Source organism: Tachypleus tridentatus, chromosome 7 (assembly GCF_004210375.1).
Source record: "Tachypleus tridentatus isolate NWPU-2018 chromosome 7, ASM421037v1, whole genome shotgun sequence".
Taxonomy (NCBI): domain Eukaryota; kingdom Metazoa; phylum Arthropoda; class Merostomata; order Xiphosura; family Limulidae; genus Tachypleus; species Tachypleus tridentatus.
The window spans coordinates 89,101,720-89,118,834 of NC_134831.1; the positions used below are offsets into that span (position 1 = coordinate 89,101,720).

At 31.7% G+C, this 17,115-nt stretch overlaps 1 protein-coding gene across 25 annotated transcripts in view; it reads right to left on the reverse strand.

The window, feature by feature from the left end:
- LOC143256159 (uncharacterized) overlaps positions 1-17,115 on the reverse strand; it is a 258,843-nt gene that overhangs the window by 34,935 nt on the left and 206,793 nt on the right. For 22 of the 25 annotated variants that reach the window (XR_013031198.1, XR_013031195.1, XR_013031193.1 and 19 more), the window contains 4 exons: positions 12,807-12,941; positions 12,184-12,264; positions 10,689-10,778; positions 5,155-5,199 (listed from right to left, as the gene is read on the reverse strand). Coding sequence is in view for 19 of the 25 variants with exons in the window: in XM_076512979.1 (XP_076369094.1) it covers positions 5,155-5,199; positions 10,689-10,778; positions 12,184-12,264; positions 12,807-12,941 (351 nt within the window). In the remaining 6 variants the exon portion in view is untranslated. The remainder of the gene's footprint in view (positions 1-5,154; positions 5,200-10,688; positions 10,779-12,183; positions 12,265-12,806; positions 12,942-17,115) is intronic. The other 3 variants (XR_013031196.1, XR_013031199.1, XM_076512964.1) reach the window with 1 other exon arrangement.

Consider the following 17,115-nt stretch of genomic DNA (forward strand, 5'->3'; position numbering starts at 1 on the left):
CAATACATCTACTCTCTTGGTTTGGTATTTATGTTTCTATATCACCTATCTTCATCCACCAATACATCTACTCTCTTGGTTTGGTATTTATGTTTCTATATCAGCTATCTTCATCTACCAATACATCTGTTCTCTTGGTTTGGTATTTATGTTTCTATATCAGCTATCTTCATCCACCAATACATCTATTATCTTGGTTTGGTATTTATGTTTCTATATCACCTATCTTCATCCACCAATACATCTATTATCTTGGTTTGGTATTTATGTTTCTATATCACCTATCTTCATCCACCAATACATCTATTATCTTGGTTTGGTATTTATGTTTCTATATCACCTATCTTCATCCACCAATACATCTATTATCTTGGTTTGGTATTTATGTTTCTATATCACCTATCTTCATCCACCAATACATCTATTTTCTTGGTTTGGTATTTATGTTTCTATATCACCTATCTTCATCCACCAATACATCTATTATCTTGGTTTGGTATTTATGTTTCTATATCACCTATCTTCATCCACCAATACATTTATTTTCTTGGTTTGGTATTTATGTTTCTATATCACCTATCTTCATCCACCAATACATCTATTCTTTTGATTCAATAATTTAAGTTACTATGTGTGATTTTTCTTAATCTATTTTTACTGAAGTACTCTTTACTGAAGTACTTTTTTAACTACTGTAAATTTTGAAGTTTCAGAAGAAAAAATCTGACAGGAAGACATTTATGTTAAGTTGTGACATATGATATCTAAGGACATATATGTAATCTATGATAGATGACATCTAAGTAAAGGAATTACAGTTAAAATATCAGGTTTTTAAAGAGATCTCTGAAGGAGAGTTCATGTAAGTAGTAATATCTGGCTGATGAAATAATAAATTAACCCTTTTATATAAGTAAGATAAGACCTTATGACATGATAGAAGATGTAAAAAGCTGTTTTGATGCAATATTCAACAGAACATAACAGACAAAATTCTGCTATGTGTTTCCTTCTGGAACTTTAAATGAATTCATATTTCCAAAAACTGTTAATCTAAAGGACATACAACTAAGAAATCTCCATATAAGCACCAGTATCTGTTACTCAAAGATCACTATTTCTAAATTATAATTAAAAAAAAAACTAATGATATATTTTAATACATCTGTTTTAGTGTTTTTTCCTTAAGTATTAGTTGTTTTACACTCCATCTGTCTAGTGTTAGCTAAGTTATTTTCGACTCTGTCTCGTGTTAGTTAAGTTGTTTTCGACTCTGTTTAATATCAGTTAAGTTATTTTTACTCTGTCTGTCTATTGTTAGTTAAGTTATTTTTTACTCTGTCTGTTTAATATTAGTTAAGTTATTTTTTACTCTGTCTGGCAATTGTTAGTTAAGTTATTTTTTACTCTGTCTGTCAATTGTTAGTTAAGTTATTTTTTACTCTGTTTAATATTAGTTAAGTTGTATTCGTCTCTGTCTGTCTATTGTTAGTTAAGTCATTTTTTACTCTGTCTTTGCTACAATTGTTCTGCTTGTTTATAACATCTTTTTTTTATCTTTGAAATGATGTTATGTTCACGTGATATTATGAAACTGTTCACATGACGTTAAGAAACTGTTCTCATGATGCTATGAAACTGTTGTATCTCAAATAGAAAATTAAGAAAGTATCTGGACTTAAAGTAACCTTTATTTCAAAGATCACATACAAAGGTTGTAATCAATCAATCAACTGTGGTAGCAATCTGTTGTTTCTGGTTTGAAAATTGATACTGGTATCATTTGTTAAATAATGAAAATAAAAAGAAGTTGAGAAAGGCCATACATTAGTAACAAGAGCTTAATACAAAGTTAGTCATGGTTACATTACAAATTTGCTGCATATCAACCACAATGATGCACTAGTCTTAAAAACCCATAAATTTGTATGACTGCAATCAACTCTAATTACTCCTAGTTCTTGTTGTACCACAAATCTGAAGATTCTAACTTTGAGTATGTATTATTAAAAAATGCACAAGTATTTAAAAAGAAAATGAATGTTATGTAAAAGTTAAATAATAAAGTACATATATATATATAATAAATTTTGTTATCAAAACTTGTAGTTTTGTAATCTCAGCAAAGTTTCAAGGTTCCTAAACATTGCTTTAATGTATTCCAGTTTGTTTCTAAGATAATATCTGGGTGTCAGGGATATTTCAAATACTATATCTAATCATTTACAATAAAAAAATTTAAAAATCAAAATATCTTTAATATCTTTGCCAAAGTAAGGTTTTTCTGTTTCTCCAGGTGGATTTTTTTTTTTAAATAAATTTTGCACAAGGTCTTGTTTTTGTACCAAAGTTACTCTCAGTTGATAATCTGTAATCATTTGTTCTCCTATGACAAAGTATGTTGTCATCACATCAAAGGCTTCCTTTCATCAGCTAAGTGAAGACACTTATAATGTATACTTGAGTATAAGCTTATTTAATATCAAGTAACAAAACTAATTATCATAAGGAAGCCATCATCCACATACACACATACATCAGAAAAACATTTAAACTAAACTATTGTATTTTAAAAATGATTGATTGTTTATTTTTGATGCTGTGTGTTACTCATTAAGTAATATATAGATCTAAAGATAGAGAATAAAAATTATGATTCAGAAAGGTTACTGACTACTAAATTTACTTTTAGCAAATGAGTTATGAGCTACCCTGTAAGAAAATACCAAGCTTTATCTTGTGCATATATATGAAGTCAAACCAAAGCATGCACAGTACTTGTATATATCATGCATGGTAATATGAAGTCAAACCAAAGCATGCACAGTACTTGTATATATCATGCATGGTAATATGAAGTCAAACCAAAGCATGCACAGTACTTGTATATATCATGCATGGTAATATGAAGTCAAACCAAAGCATGCACAGTACTTGTATATATCATGCATGGTAATATGAAGTCAAACCAAAGCATGCACAGTACTTGTATATATCATGCATGGTAATATGAAGTCAAACCAAAGCATGCACAGTACTTGTATATATCATGCATGGTAATATGAAGTCAAACCAAAGCATGCACAGTACTTGTATATATCATGCATGGTAATATGAAGTCAAACCAAAGCATGCACAGTACTTGTATATATCATGCATGGTAATATGAAGTCAAACCAAAGCATGCACAGTACTTGTATATATCATGCATGGTAATATGAAGTCAAACCAAAGCATGCACAGTACTTGTATATATCATGCATGGTAATATGAAGTCAAACCAAAGCATGCACAGTACTTGTATATATCATGCATGGTAATATGAAGTCAAACCAAAGCATGCACAGTACTTGTATATATCATGCATGGTAATATGAAGTCAAACCAAAGCATGCACAGTACTTGTATATATCATGCATGGTAATATGAAGTCAAACCAAAGCATGCACAGTACTTGTATATATCATGCATGGTAATATGAAGTCAAACCAAAGCATGCACAGTACTTGTATATATGGTAAACATGGTAATATGAAGTCAAACCAAAGCATGCACAGTACTTGTATATATCACGCATGGTAATATGAAGTCAAACCAAAGCATGCACAGTACTTGTATATATCATGCATGGTAATATGAAGTCAAACCAAAGCATGCACAGTACTTGTATATATCATGCATGGTAATATGAAGTCAAACCAAAGCATGCACAGTACTTGTATATATCATGCATGGTAATATGAAGTCAAACCAAAGCATGCACAGTACTTGTATATATCATGCATGGTAATATGAAGTCAAACCAAAGCATGCACAGTACTTGTATATATCATGCATGGTAATATGAAGTCAAACCAAAGCATGCACAGTACTTGTATATATCATGCATGGTAATATGAAGTCAAACCAAAGCATGCACAGTACTTGTATACATCATGCATGGTAATATGAAGTCAAACCAAAGCATGCACAGTACTTGTATACATCATGCATGGTAATATGAAGTCAAACCAAAGCATGCACAGTACTTGTATATATCATGCATGGTAATATGAAGTCAAACCAAAGCATGCACAGTACTTGTATATATCATGCATGGTAATATGAAGTCAAACCAAAGCATGCACAGTACTTGTATATATCATGCATGGTAATATGAAGTCAAACCAAAGCATGCACAGTACTTGTATATATCATGCATGGTAATATGAAGTCAAACCAAAGCATGCACAGTACTTGTATATATCATGCATGGTAATATGAAGTCAAACCAAAGCATGCACAGTACTTGTATATATCATGCATGGTAATATGAAGTCAAACCAAAGCATGCACAGTACTTGTATATATCATGCATGGTAATATGAAGTCAAACCAAAGCATGCACAGTACTTGTATATATCATGCATGGTAATATGAAGTCAAACCAAAGCATGCACAGTACTTGTATATATCATGCATGGTAATATGAAGTCAAACCAAAGCATGCACAGTACTTGTATATATCATGCATGGTAATATGAAGTCAAACCAAAGCATGCACAGTACTTGTATATATCATGCATGGTAATATGAAGTCAAACCAAAGCATGCACAGTACTTGTATATATCATGCATGGTAATATGAAGTCAAACCAAAGCATGCACAGTACTTGTATATATCATGCATGGTAATATGAAGTCAAACCAAAGCATGCACAGTACTTGTATATATCATGCATGGTAATATGAAGTCAAACCAAAGCATGCACAGTACTTGTATATATCATGCATGGTAATATGAAGTCAAACCAAAGCATGCACAGTACTTGTATATATCATGCATGGTAATATGAAGTCAAACCAAAGCATGCACAGTACTTGTATATATCATGCATGGTAATATGAAGTCAAACCAAAGCATGCACAGTACTTGTATATATCATGCATGGTAATATGAAGTCAAACCAAAGCATGCACAGTACTTGTATATATCATGCATGGTAATATGAAGTCAAACCAAAGCATGCACAGTACTTGTATATATCATGCATGGTAATATGAAGTCAAACCAAAGCATGCACAGTACTTGTATACATCATGCATGGTAATATGAAGTCAAACCAAAGCATGCACAGTACTTGTATATATGGTAAACATGGCCACCATACCTACCATAGCACCTTTTTCACCTTTGCTTCCATCACTGCCAGCTTTGCCCTATCACCATGCAAAGTGACAAAAGAAGGAAAACAAAACACACAAGTTACTTCATGTGTACAGAAGACAGAGGCAGAAATCATGAGTCAAGTCAATGAAAATCATCTAAAAGTGATCTCCCCACAACAAAGTTACAGTTTAGATATATTATTAAAATTAGATTTCAAGCAAAGAAACCTAAGATCAGTGATTACATCTTTTGTTTAATAATTGGTGAAAAGAAACATTTACAAAATATGTAAAAACCAGAGCAACTTTTGATACCAAACAGCTAGCACAGGTGAAAACTGGTTGAAATAATTTAGGACTTTCTATAATTAAAACTTCATTTTACAAAAAATGAAAAAATAAAGTTTCATATTTACAAATACTAATTTGTAAAGAAGTCAATTTATAATAAAAATGTGCTGTAAAGTTTCATATATTTGTTTACAACAAAATGGCTGCTCCAGATTTCCATTCAGTGCTCAATCAAGGGACATCATATTGTAAAACAAAAGAAAAGCACAATTTATGAAACAAAGACAACAATTCTTTCCAGAAAGAATCTCAGAAAAACAATTTGACTTTTACAATGTCCAGTGATATATAAACTAGTATAACATATACAATAATGAAACACAAGGGAGAAAGAAATACTGTGGTTCTATTCTCGTATGGTAAAGATTTTTACAATGACTAATAAGTAACATGACATAGTGGACATCTATATGGAAAGAGGTTAAGATACATATGCATGTGTATGGGCTATGTTCTCTCTCACTTTGCATATTAATTTAATTACAAATCATTTAATGTTTAGTTTATAAACCTGATTCGTCTGTGGCACCAACAAAGTGTGATACAATCTCATCATTACAGCCTGAATGGCATAAGTTGGTGCCAGTTGTCCATAAAGAAGACAGCACATGTTACTTGATATAACTTCTCTGAAGGAAAAAGTTGGAAGGAAGAGAGACAGTCTCAGAAATGTAAACTATAAGAAATATCATAGTGAAAGGATAAGAGTATATTATGGAATTACAAATACCATCTAGGAGGATTTCAGGACACCTGGTAATTGGAACAGAGAAAAACAATAAACAATGGTATGGTCATAAAGAAAATACATGAAGATGAGATGTGAGAGGACAGAAAATATGGGCATAAAATATATAGGATGTGAAGACAATAATACAAGAGCTAGAAAGTACCTGCATGAAGAACTATATTACAAAATATTTCAGAGGTGAAAAAAGGAAGATGAAACATTCTAGTAGCTTCTGGAAATTTATATATTCTAGTAAATGTGTACAGAATCCAGTAAACATACTGCACATACAGTAGTAAATGTGTACAGAAGCCCTGTAAACAGATTACACATAATCTAGTAAATGTGTACAGAATCCAGTAAACATACTGCACGTATTCTCGTAAATGTATACGAGGTCTGTTCAAAAAATACGCGGACTGACGTCATAAAACAAAATATACTTTATTTAGAAGTTACAGGTCTGGGACCCCTTCAAAGTACTCTCCTCCCCAACGCACACACTTATCTCAACGGTGTTTCCACTTGTTGAAACAGTCCTGGTACGCTTCTTTTGTAATGTCCTCCAGCTCCTTCGTCGCATTTGCCTTAATCTTGGGAATCGTCTCAAATCTTCTTTCTTTCAAGGGTCTTTTGAGTTTGGGGAACAAGAAAAAATCGCAAGCAGCAAGGTCAGGTGAGTAGGGGGGTGGGGAAGAACAGTGATCGAGTGTTTGGCCAAACACTCACGAGTTCTGAGGGCTGAATTTTGCAGCAACGCAGTGCATCTTCAATTTTTTGGTCAAAATCTCGTAACAAGATCCAACTGATATCCCACACTCTTCAGCAAGCTCCCTGACAGTCAGACGTCGATTTGCCCGCACCAGGGTGTTGATTTTGTCGACGTGTGAGTCGTCAGTTGACGTGGAAGGACGTCCAGGACGCTCATCATCTTCAATGGACTGTCGACCATCCTTAAAACGTTCATGCCACTTGAAACATGCCGTACGCTTCATAGCAGCATCACCGTAAGCCGTGTTAAGCATAGCAAAAGTTTCAGTCGCAGATTTTCCAAGTTTAACACAAAATTGTACAGCAAGTCGTTGCTCCTTCAGGTCATTCATTCTGAAATCCGCCAAACGAAAAAATCACACTTCACTTAAAACCGCGTAGCTAATACACAAATGAAGGTATCTGGAATCGGGAAATGGCGTCATAATCAGCTGACCTGTGCGAACCTAGCGACACCAAGCGGATTCCCCTGGAACCAACTGGAGCCGCGCAATTCAAACAGTCCTCGTATTTTTTGAACAGCCCTCGTACATAAGCAATATAAACAGACTGCACATATTCTAGTAAATGTGTACATAAGCAATATAAACAGACTGCTATAGAAAATGTCTGAATCAAACACAAAGTTACACACATAAAGGGGAATAAAAGGACAAGAGATAAAAAGCACTCATCCATCGAGACTTCAATATCAGCAGTTATACAGTGAACAGCTAAATGTTTGTTTGTACTTTGAATATTACATAAAGAGTTTCTATACTAGCTGTACCTTATTTTGTATTGATAGATTAGAGGGAAGGCAGCAAGTTAACACCATCAAGCACCAACTCTGGTGCTACTCCACTCAAATGTCATAGTACATCCACAGGTCAAATGTTAAAGGTGTGATTTCTTCTTGTAGTGACAGAACACAAACTATAGACCCTTAATATCCTGTTTGGAATGTCAATCATTGGGCCATGCCAGTAACATGTCTGACTAAATCTAGCAGGTCAATCATTAAGCCACCCCTGTAACATGTAGGATTAAATATGGCAGTTTGATCATTAAGCCATCCCTGTAACATGTAGAGTTAAATATGGCATGACAACCATTACTCCATGTCTGTAACATGCATAATTAAATGTGGCATGTCAACCATTAGGCCATGCCTGTAATAAGTCTGATTCAGTTTGGTATCTCAAAAATTAAATTGCTGGACATGCCTGTAACATGTCTGATTACGTTTGGTCTGTCAACCTAAATTGCTGGACATGCCTGTAATAAGTCTGATTCAGTGTGGTATGTAAATCATTAAATTGCTGGACATGCCTGTAATAAGTCTGATTCAGTGTGGTATGTAAATCATTAAATTGCTGGACATGCCTGTAATAAGTCTGATTCAGTGTGGTATGTAAATCATTAAATTGCTGGACATGCTTGTAACATGTCTGCTGGGAACATACAAACAATTAGGATAAATTCATTAGTACAATAATGGAAAACTTTAGTCATTATTTTTTGTTAATGAAAATAAATAATTAGTGCAACACATTTAGCACTGTAATTTGTCTTCATGCATTACATATAATCACTTAATACATTTAAAAATAAAGAAGGGGTGCACAAGAAATCATATTTACGAAGATTGGAGGCATGGATGACAAAAGTTCAGGAAATGTTGCTTTAAGCACTCTTGTGGACAACTTACATTAAACCAAAGTCAGTAATAAACGGTAACAACAACTAGTGAGAGTAAAAACTTTCCTGCAAATTTTTAAACATAATACAAAAATGTTTTACAGATTCCTTGGTTGTAATAAGTATAAAGATAGTTCATAGTTATTATTAGATTGTTGAAACATTAATGGTAGATTGTTATACTAAAATTTATTCATTTATAGGGATAAGAGACCTGTCTTTTATATGATTTGATACATGCATTTGAGAAACTTAGATTTTCTTCTATTCATTTTACTTTTATTCTTTTATAAAGCTTCATTTCAGACCCTTACAATAATTGATGGAAAAAAATAATTGCACATTATCTTTTTGCATAAATTCAAACTTGGTCATAATGCAACGCAAACAGCTCGCAATATCGATCAAGCTGTCAGCGAAGGAACCACCTTCAGATGTACAGATGGTTCTGAAAGTTTTGTAGTGAGTCTTGAAGATAAGGAAAGCAGAGAATTTCCTCCTGCAGTTGGAATCTACCAACTGAGAACATTAGTGGAAAGAAACCCATGCAAAACTGTTTGAGAAATGACACAAGAATTGGGTGTTGCCATTTCCATAATTTTGGACTATCTTGAGCAAAGTGAAAAAGCTCACCAAGTGAGTTCAACACGAACTCAGTGAAAATCAGAAAAATCACTGTTTTGAAGTGTGCTCTATGTTGATTATGTGCAACGGGAATGACCCATTTTTTGATGAAATTGTCACCTATGATGTAAAGTGGGTCCTTTATGACACCAGAAAGTGAGCTGTGCAGTGGCTCAACCATGACAAGACTCAAAACAGAAGGTGCACAAAGACAAGATTAAAGTCATTGTAAGGTGGTCTACGGCTGGTATTATCCATTACAGATTCCTCAAGCAGGGTCAGAATATTACTGAGAAGTATTACAGTCAAGTTACGTGAATCAATATTAGCTCTACCCAATTGAAAAGCACCAAACTTGTTTCATGATAATGCTCAAGCGACATTTAAGAAGCTCAACAAACTGCGTTATAAAACATTGCCTCATTTTCTTTACTCCTCATACTTTATCTAACATTTCAACAACAGAGCAGCAGCAGAGAATGGCTTTAAAGAGTTTTTGAGTCCTAGGATTTCAAAGATTTAATAATCTTGATTCTCATTCGCAAAAGTGTGTCAATTCACTAGGTTCCTGTTTTGATGAATAAAGTTGTTTTTGATTTTTTTTCATTTCTTATCAAACTAAAATTTAAAATCTATCATTACTTTTCAAACAAGAAAGAACATCTATGTAACACTTCTGTTTTAGGGTACATTTAAAAGTTAAAAAAATGTTCTATTATAATGTAATGTTTCATCAAAACAAAGTGGAAAAGTTAAACTTGTTGAAACAAGCAGGTTATTACACTAAACACATCTTTGTAACAGTTTCACTACACAGAGAGATATGATGCTTCAAAGCCATATGAAAAAAAAACACCTTACACTTAAGGTTACCAGCAATATTAAGGCTTTTACTTATGCACTGCTATATTAACTGAGTTAAGTCTAACTTTCTGTACATTAACATAACAATGCTGGACCTGTGTCAAATTACGACTGATTTGTTTCATCCCTGTCGTGCAAGTCATTATGAAAGATTCCACCACGTAGGATTACATGAAAATATTACAGGACTAATCAACATGTATTTCACTGCAATTGTTTAGTCCTAGCTGTGATGCAGCTGATCAAGCTTAGAATGGATAAAGACTTTTAGCAAATATCATATTTAAGGGCCAAGAAATCTCACAATAATTACGTAAAAAATAATGATAATTTCATTCATCCATGACTTGCCTTTCATAATTAAATAAGCAATTATTACAGTAAATAACAATGTGAAAGTTAATTATTTTCCTTATCTGCTCACTAGTTGTTGTTTTTTTAGTGTAGTCAAAGACTATATTTTCTTAATTATTGGGTAATTAATGAATAGAAACAAAAGTACAACAATGAAAATACTTACTGGAGGGCCCGGTAAACCAGGTGGTCCCATCAGACCTGGAGGTCCCATCTCTCCTTTATTACCTTTGTCACCAGTGGGTCCAGGTTGCCCCTTTTTAAGAACATATACATTACTGTTATGAAGCCTTACTTTATGGAGGTCGAACACAACTGAAAGTGTGTTTAATTTCAATAAAGGATTGTGTATGGTTCATAGGTATTGTGTTATAAATATCAAGTTTTAATAATCATTAAACTACAATAGTACATTGATACACACAACAGACTTTGGTTCATAGGTATTGTGCTATAAATATCAAGTTTTAATAATCATTAAACTACAATAGTACATTGATACACACAACAGACTTTGGTTCATAGGTATTGTGCTATAAATATCAAGTTTTAATAATCATTAAACTACAATAGTACATTGATACACACAACAGACTTTGGTTCATAGGTATTGTGCTATAAATATCAAGTTTTAATAATCATTAAACTACAATAGTACATTGATACACAGACAAATTATTTTGTTAGAAAATACAACTTATGAAACTGTTAATTACAAACTATAATAAACAATACATGGGTGAATTGAATAATAAAAACACCTGTTAACTTCTACCTTAATTTACTAATATGGACTTTATCCTCCATGAAAAAATAAAAGCATTAACAAAACATAAAATTGATAAAATAATGTGTTGTACATCACTCTGCAGGAAAATTCAGCAGAATCAACGCTATTTAGTAACCAGAAAACATTGTGTTTTGGATCATGGTCAGCAAGGTTCCCAATCTCATCCCAACTGGTCCCTAAATGATTGTTCCTATACATAAAAATTTTAGGTTCTAAATTATTCTAATTAAAAGTCCTTGAAGCTTTTATTGTTTATGCTATACATAAAAATTCTGAACAAACTACATTGTTCAACTGATCTGGGATTCAGTTTTTTACATTCTTGACATAATATTATGCTGGTTTTAACATTTTTCTGTGTTACGAATAACAAACCTACAAGGTAACCCATTCTGTTCAGTTCTCCTCCAGTTATTTCACAGAGATTGGATGCTGCAAGCTAATGGTAACTTTTATATAAACTTTTTCTCTTACTATTTCTTTATCCATCCTAATCTATAATCTTACTTTTTGACGAGTATTAGGTTTCTCAAATGCGCTTTTCTTTTTCAATATCATTGCTAACATTCCTTTGTAATCAGGATACATTTATTATTTTAAGCAGTTACTGATAATCTAGTTAAAGGTTTTCATACAACAATACCTCTTTCATAACCTGAAATACTACCAGCTTGCCGTTTTTATAACCTTTCTTTTACAAAAACAAATACTACTAATACACAAACGAATAAAGATATATGGAATAACTTAAAAAATAGTGAAACTACCACACTGCTACATTCACCCCCTTGAAGAAAACCAGAACTTCAAGTTCAGAAGTTGAAGTGTTTGCACCATTCTGTCTGACATTTTTAAATATGATAATACATACTGGTAGTCCTGGAGGTCCTTGTAGCCCTGACTCACCATCCCTGCCATCAATTCCTGGTAACCCTGCTGGTCCAAATTCACCCTAGAGAGTAAAAAACAACAAACTTGTAAGGACTTTAACACTAAGCGGTTTACAATTTAGTGACAGTAACATCTACCTACAAGTAGATGGTTAGTTAATGCTAAGTTGTATACAAATAAGGGTGAGTAACATCTACCCACCAGTAGCTGGTCAGTTAAAAATTAGTTGTTTAAAATATGAGTGAGTGACGTCCACCTAACAATAGCTGGTCAGTTATTACTAAGTTATTTTCAAATAAGGGTGAGTAATGTTTACCTACCAGTAGCTAGTCAGTTAAGACTAAGTTGTTACAAATAAGGGTGAGCAACATCTACCTACCAGTAGCTGGTGAGTTAACACTAAGTTGTTCACAAATAAGGGTGAGTAACATCAATCTCTACAACAGTTCTAGTACAATAAAACAGAACACTGCTTAACTCAGATAGTGTAACAAATGGTATACTTTCACCTTAATGTACATTTCACTGTTTACTAATAAGCTTAGATTCACAAGAAAACTACATTTCTTAAAATTTGACATAAGACAGTTTAGAAACACTCACTTGGATGCCAGGAAGACCTATATCACCTTTGGCTCCTTTCTGTCCTGGAGGTCCTGTATCACCTTTGGGTCCTTCAGGTCCCATAACACCTGGTTTTCCTCTTCCAGCAAATTTTCCATGCCTTCCACGTTTTCCCTGATTAACATGAACATAAAGACAAAAAGTATATTTTATGTTTAAATATTATTAACTTAGGATTGACTTCAGAATGAACATATAACTTTCAGGTGGTTAATGACCTTTGGTGGTTTGTATGTGTTTTTTTAATTGCAACAAGGATTCATTTCAATGTTCAACACAGTTAAAAAACATCCCAGGTACCAGAACTTTGTGACATCATAAAAACAAATGAAAACATATTAAACTCATTTTCTAATTTACCAAAATAAACTGAATGAACTATTATAGGATGTAGATTCTCCTAGTTAGAAATAAGATATGCAAAACGAACTTGCATCTTGACTATTTATAATAATAGACGTAAATGTGAGTCATTCCTATCAAACGTAGATATTGAAAGTAAAACTATTTCTTTTTTGACCATCTGTAACTAAATGCAAATTCTAAATGATGAAAAACTTTTTAAGAAAAACAGATAAAGTTTATTATTTTTAGTTGATGAATAACGGATAATTATATTTTTATCTTATATATAAATGCAAAGATGGAGATGATTATTTTCTCAATCAATAACTGTTCAATATTCTTTAATGACAATAGTTTTTTGAAAACTATAACATATTAATTTATAATAATAATAATCCTTGAGTATTTTTTGTACTAATCTTTAAGTGAATTATTTATTTATAATTTTATATCATAATTTTAGTTTCTACCAAATTATTTAAAAAACAAACATGAAGTTTCTGACCTGAAAGTTTCACTGACCATTATTTTCATTGGTATTTATTTTATGAATCATGTTATTGTGTTACCCACAAACCCAATAAAATTTATAAATGCATGAGTATATTTCTGGTCAGAGAATCAACATACGACATCAATGATGTTGTGGTATTGAAACGATCAGTTACACGTATCATTATATTTAATTTAGATTACAGGACCAACAGAGACAAAACAAAAAAACTTTCAGAAAAAGGGAATACCTTGTTACTTCTTAAACCTCCTGGTTTGAAGGGAGAAAACACCACAGTTAGTGCAGTGGACAACAACAAGGGAAGGGGAAAAACTTATTGATAGAGTTATATGACTCCACTGCTAAATACAGCCACAGTACACAACTCAGAACCTGTTAGTAGAAATTTACACACAAACCTACACAATACAATAAACACATCATGCACACAACTATACAAAAAAATTAATATACACATACTGAGGTCATATAACAAATACTGAAACACACATGTAAATACTAAAATTGCATGTCAAAAAAGTAAAATTTCATATATTAACAAGCATACAAAACTGGCTACAATTACATGCTTTTCAGTAGGTATACACACAGATAATAAAATATTCAAGGTTTTCATAACACAGGTGTAACCCTGCAGATTCCTAGTTAATCTGAAAGACAATCACTGAACATATGAGTATTCTATATATAGTGCATACAAATTCAGCACAGTTCACTATGTACAATTCCTGTATGTTTACTTGAGGATACGCATAGTTCAAATACACCCTATACAGTTCCTGTATGTTTATTTAATAATATGTATAGATCAAGTCCAACCTGTAAAGTTTCTGCATATTTACTTAAGGATACATATAGTTCATATACACACTGTACAGATCCTATATATTTATTTAAGGATACGTTAGTTCAAGTACACCCTGTTTACTTATGGATACATATAGTTCAAATACATCATGTGCAATTCCTGTATGCTTACTTAAGGCTACATATAGTTAAAATACACCCTGTACAGTTCCAATTTATTTAACAATATTTATAGATGAAGTATATTCTGTACAGTTCCTGTATATTTATTTAACTATATGTAGAGATAAATTTCACCATGTACAGTTATGTGTATTTATTTAACAACATGTATAGATCAAGTTTACCCCATACAGTTCCTGCATATTTATTTAAGAATACATATAGTTCAAGTACACCTTTTACAGTTCCTTTATATTTATTTAAAGATATGTATAGATCAAGTACACCCTTTAGAGTACCTGTATACTTGTTTAACAATATGTATAGTTGAAGTACACCCAGTACAGTACCTGTATATTTATTTAACAACATGTATTGATAAAGTTCACAAGGTACAATTCTTGTATATTTATTTAACAATATATAGATCAAGTTCACATAGTACAGATCCTGAATATTTATTTAACAACATGTATAGTTTAACTACACCCTGTACAGTTCGTGTATATGTATTTAACAATATGTATAAAGCAAATTCATGAGGTACAATTCCTGCATGTTTACTCAAGGATACGTATAGTTCAAATACATCCTGTACAGTTCATGCATACTTACTAAAATATACATATGGTTCAAATACACACTGTACAGTTCCTGTATATTTACTTAACTATATGTATAGATCAAGTTTACTCTGTACAGTTCCTGTGTATTTATTCAACAATACATATATATCAAGTTCACCCTGTACAATTCCTGTACATTTTGTTTAACAATATGTGTAGATCAAGTTCACATGATACAGTTCCTGTATATTTATTTAACAATACGTATAGATCAAGTACACCCTGTACAGTTCCTGTATATTTATTTAACAATATGTATAGCTCAAATTAACATGGTACAGTTCCTGTATATTTATTTAACAATATGTATAGATCAAGTTCATATGGAACAGCTCCTATATATTTGTTTAACAACATGTATAGTTCAACTACACCCTGTACAGTTCCTGCATATTTATTTAACTATATGTATAGATCAAGTACACACTGTACAGTTACCGTATATTTATTTAACAATATATATGGATGAAGTACATCCTCTACAGTCCCTGTGTATTTATTTATCTCTACATATAGATAAAGTACACCATGTACAGTGCCTGTATATTTATTTAAGGACATCTTTAATTTAGGTAACAAACTCTGAATATGGGTGTGAAAACAATACTTTGCCAATTAAAAGTATTAAATTTTATCAGTTTTTTAATAATGTCATCAAGAAATTATTAACTGAACTGATGATTGCCTTTCTGTACAGTATAAGATAAGCATTAGAGCTATTTGATAACTTGACATTTGAAAGACTGTCTTTGTGGTTGAAGAATACATGTATTGAAAGGAAATCTCTCTTACATAAACAACAAAGCTACAGCTGATCTATTTATGTAAGTGTCTAATGTTATTCTAAATATTTTGTCAAAATAATACTTGTTACTGTCTATATTAAGTGTTTGTTTCTTTATGTACAATGTTCAGTGAAAAATATTTTCTGCAATTTAAAATGATATTCTAGATATTTTATTAACAGAAATCAGAAGAGAGAAAAATGTTCAGTCACAAAAAATTAAGAAATGAAACTTTTTTAAACAACTACTAGAACTTTATAGATTAAAATTTTAACAAAATGAAATGCACATGATATGAGTTTATTAAAATACTTACTCTAATAAATAAGACAAACTTGTAAGATGTAATATTCCACTTACCTTGAACAAGCTGTATTATATGAGCAGTGGTGGTGGAAACAGCACTGAATGTTTTTAATGAAATTCTGACTAAGTGTTTCATGAAGTGTAGAACTGTTTATTAGTTTGTTTTTTCTATCAATATATAGTTATTTTCAACAGTTGAAAATATGTAACAGTAGGAAAAGGTTAGTATTGACAATAATTACAAACACAAAGAAATTAACTGCATGCCAAACCACTGGAAATAAAAACATAAAAATCTCTGTCTAAATCAAAACATCAATAAAATGCAAATATTCAGGCAAAAACTTCGAGAGATAGTCACATACACAAGAATGTTTCAATTTACAGAATTATAAATAATTACTTAACATGGGGATATACAGATGCCCATGAGGATGTTCTATAACAAAAATCTCCCCCAGAATATTATTAAAAGTATACAGAAAATAATAAGTGATGTATCCACTTTCAAATAGATGTCAAAAAAAAGATGTTACAAAAATAACACATTTGTCTACATATATATATATATATATATATATATCATATAAAACATTGTTAATCCTTTATTGTTAATTTGTATTGTTAATCCATATTGTTAATCCTTTATTGTTAATCCATATTGTTAATCCTTTATTGTTAATTTGTATTGTTAATCTGTATTGTTAATCCATATTGTTAATCCTTATTGGAAAAGAATAAGA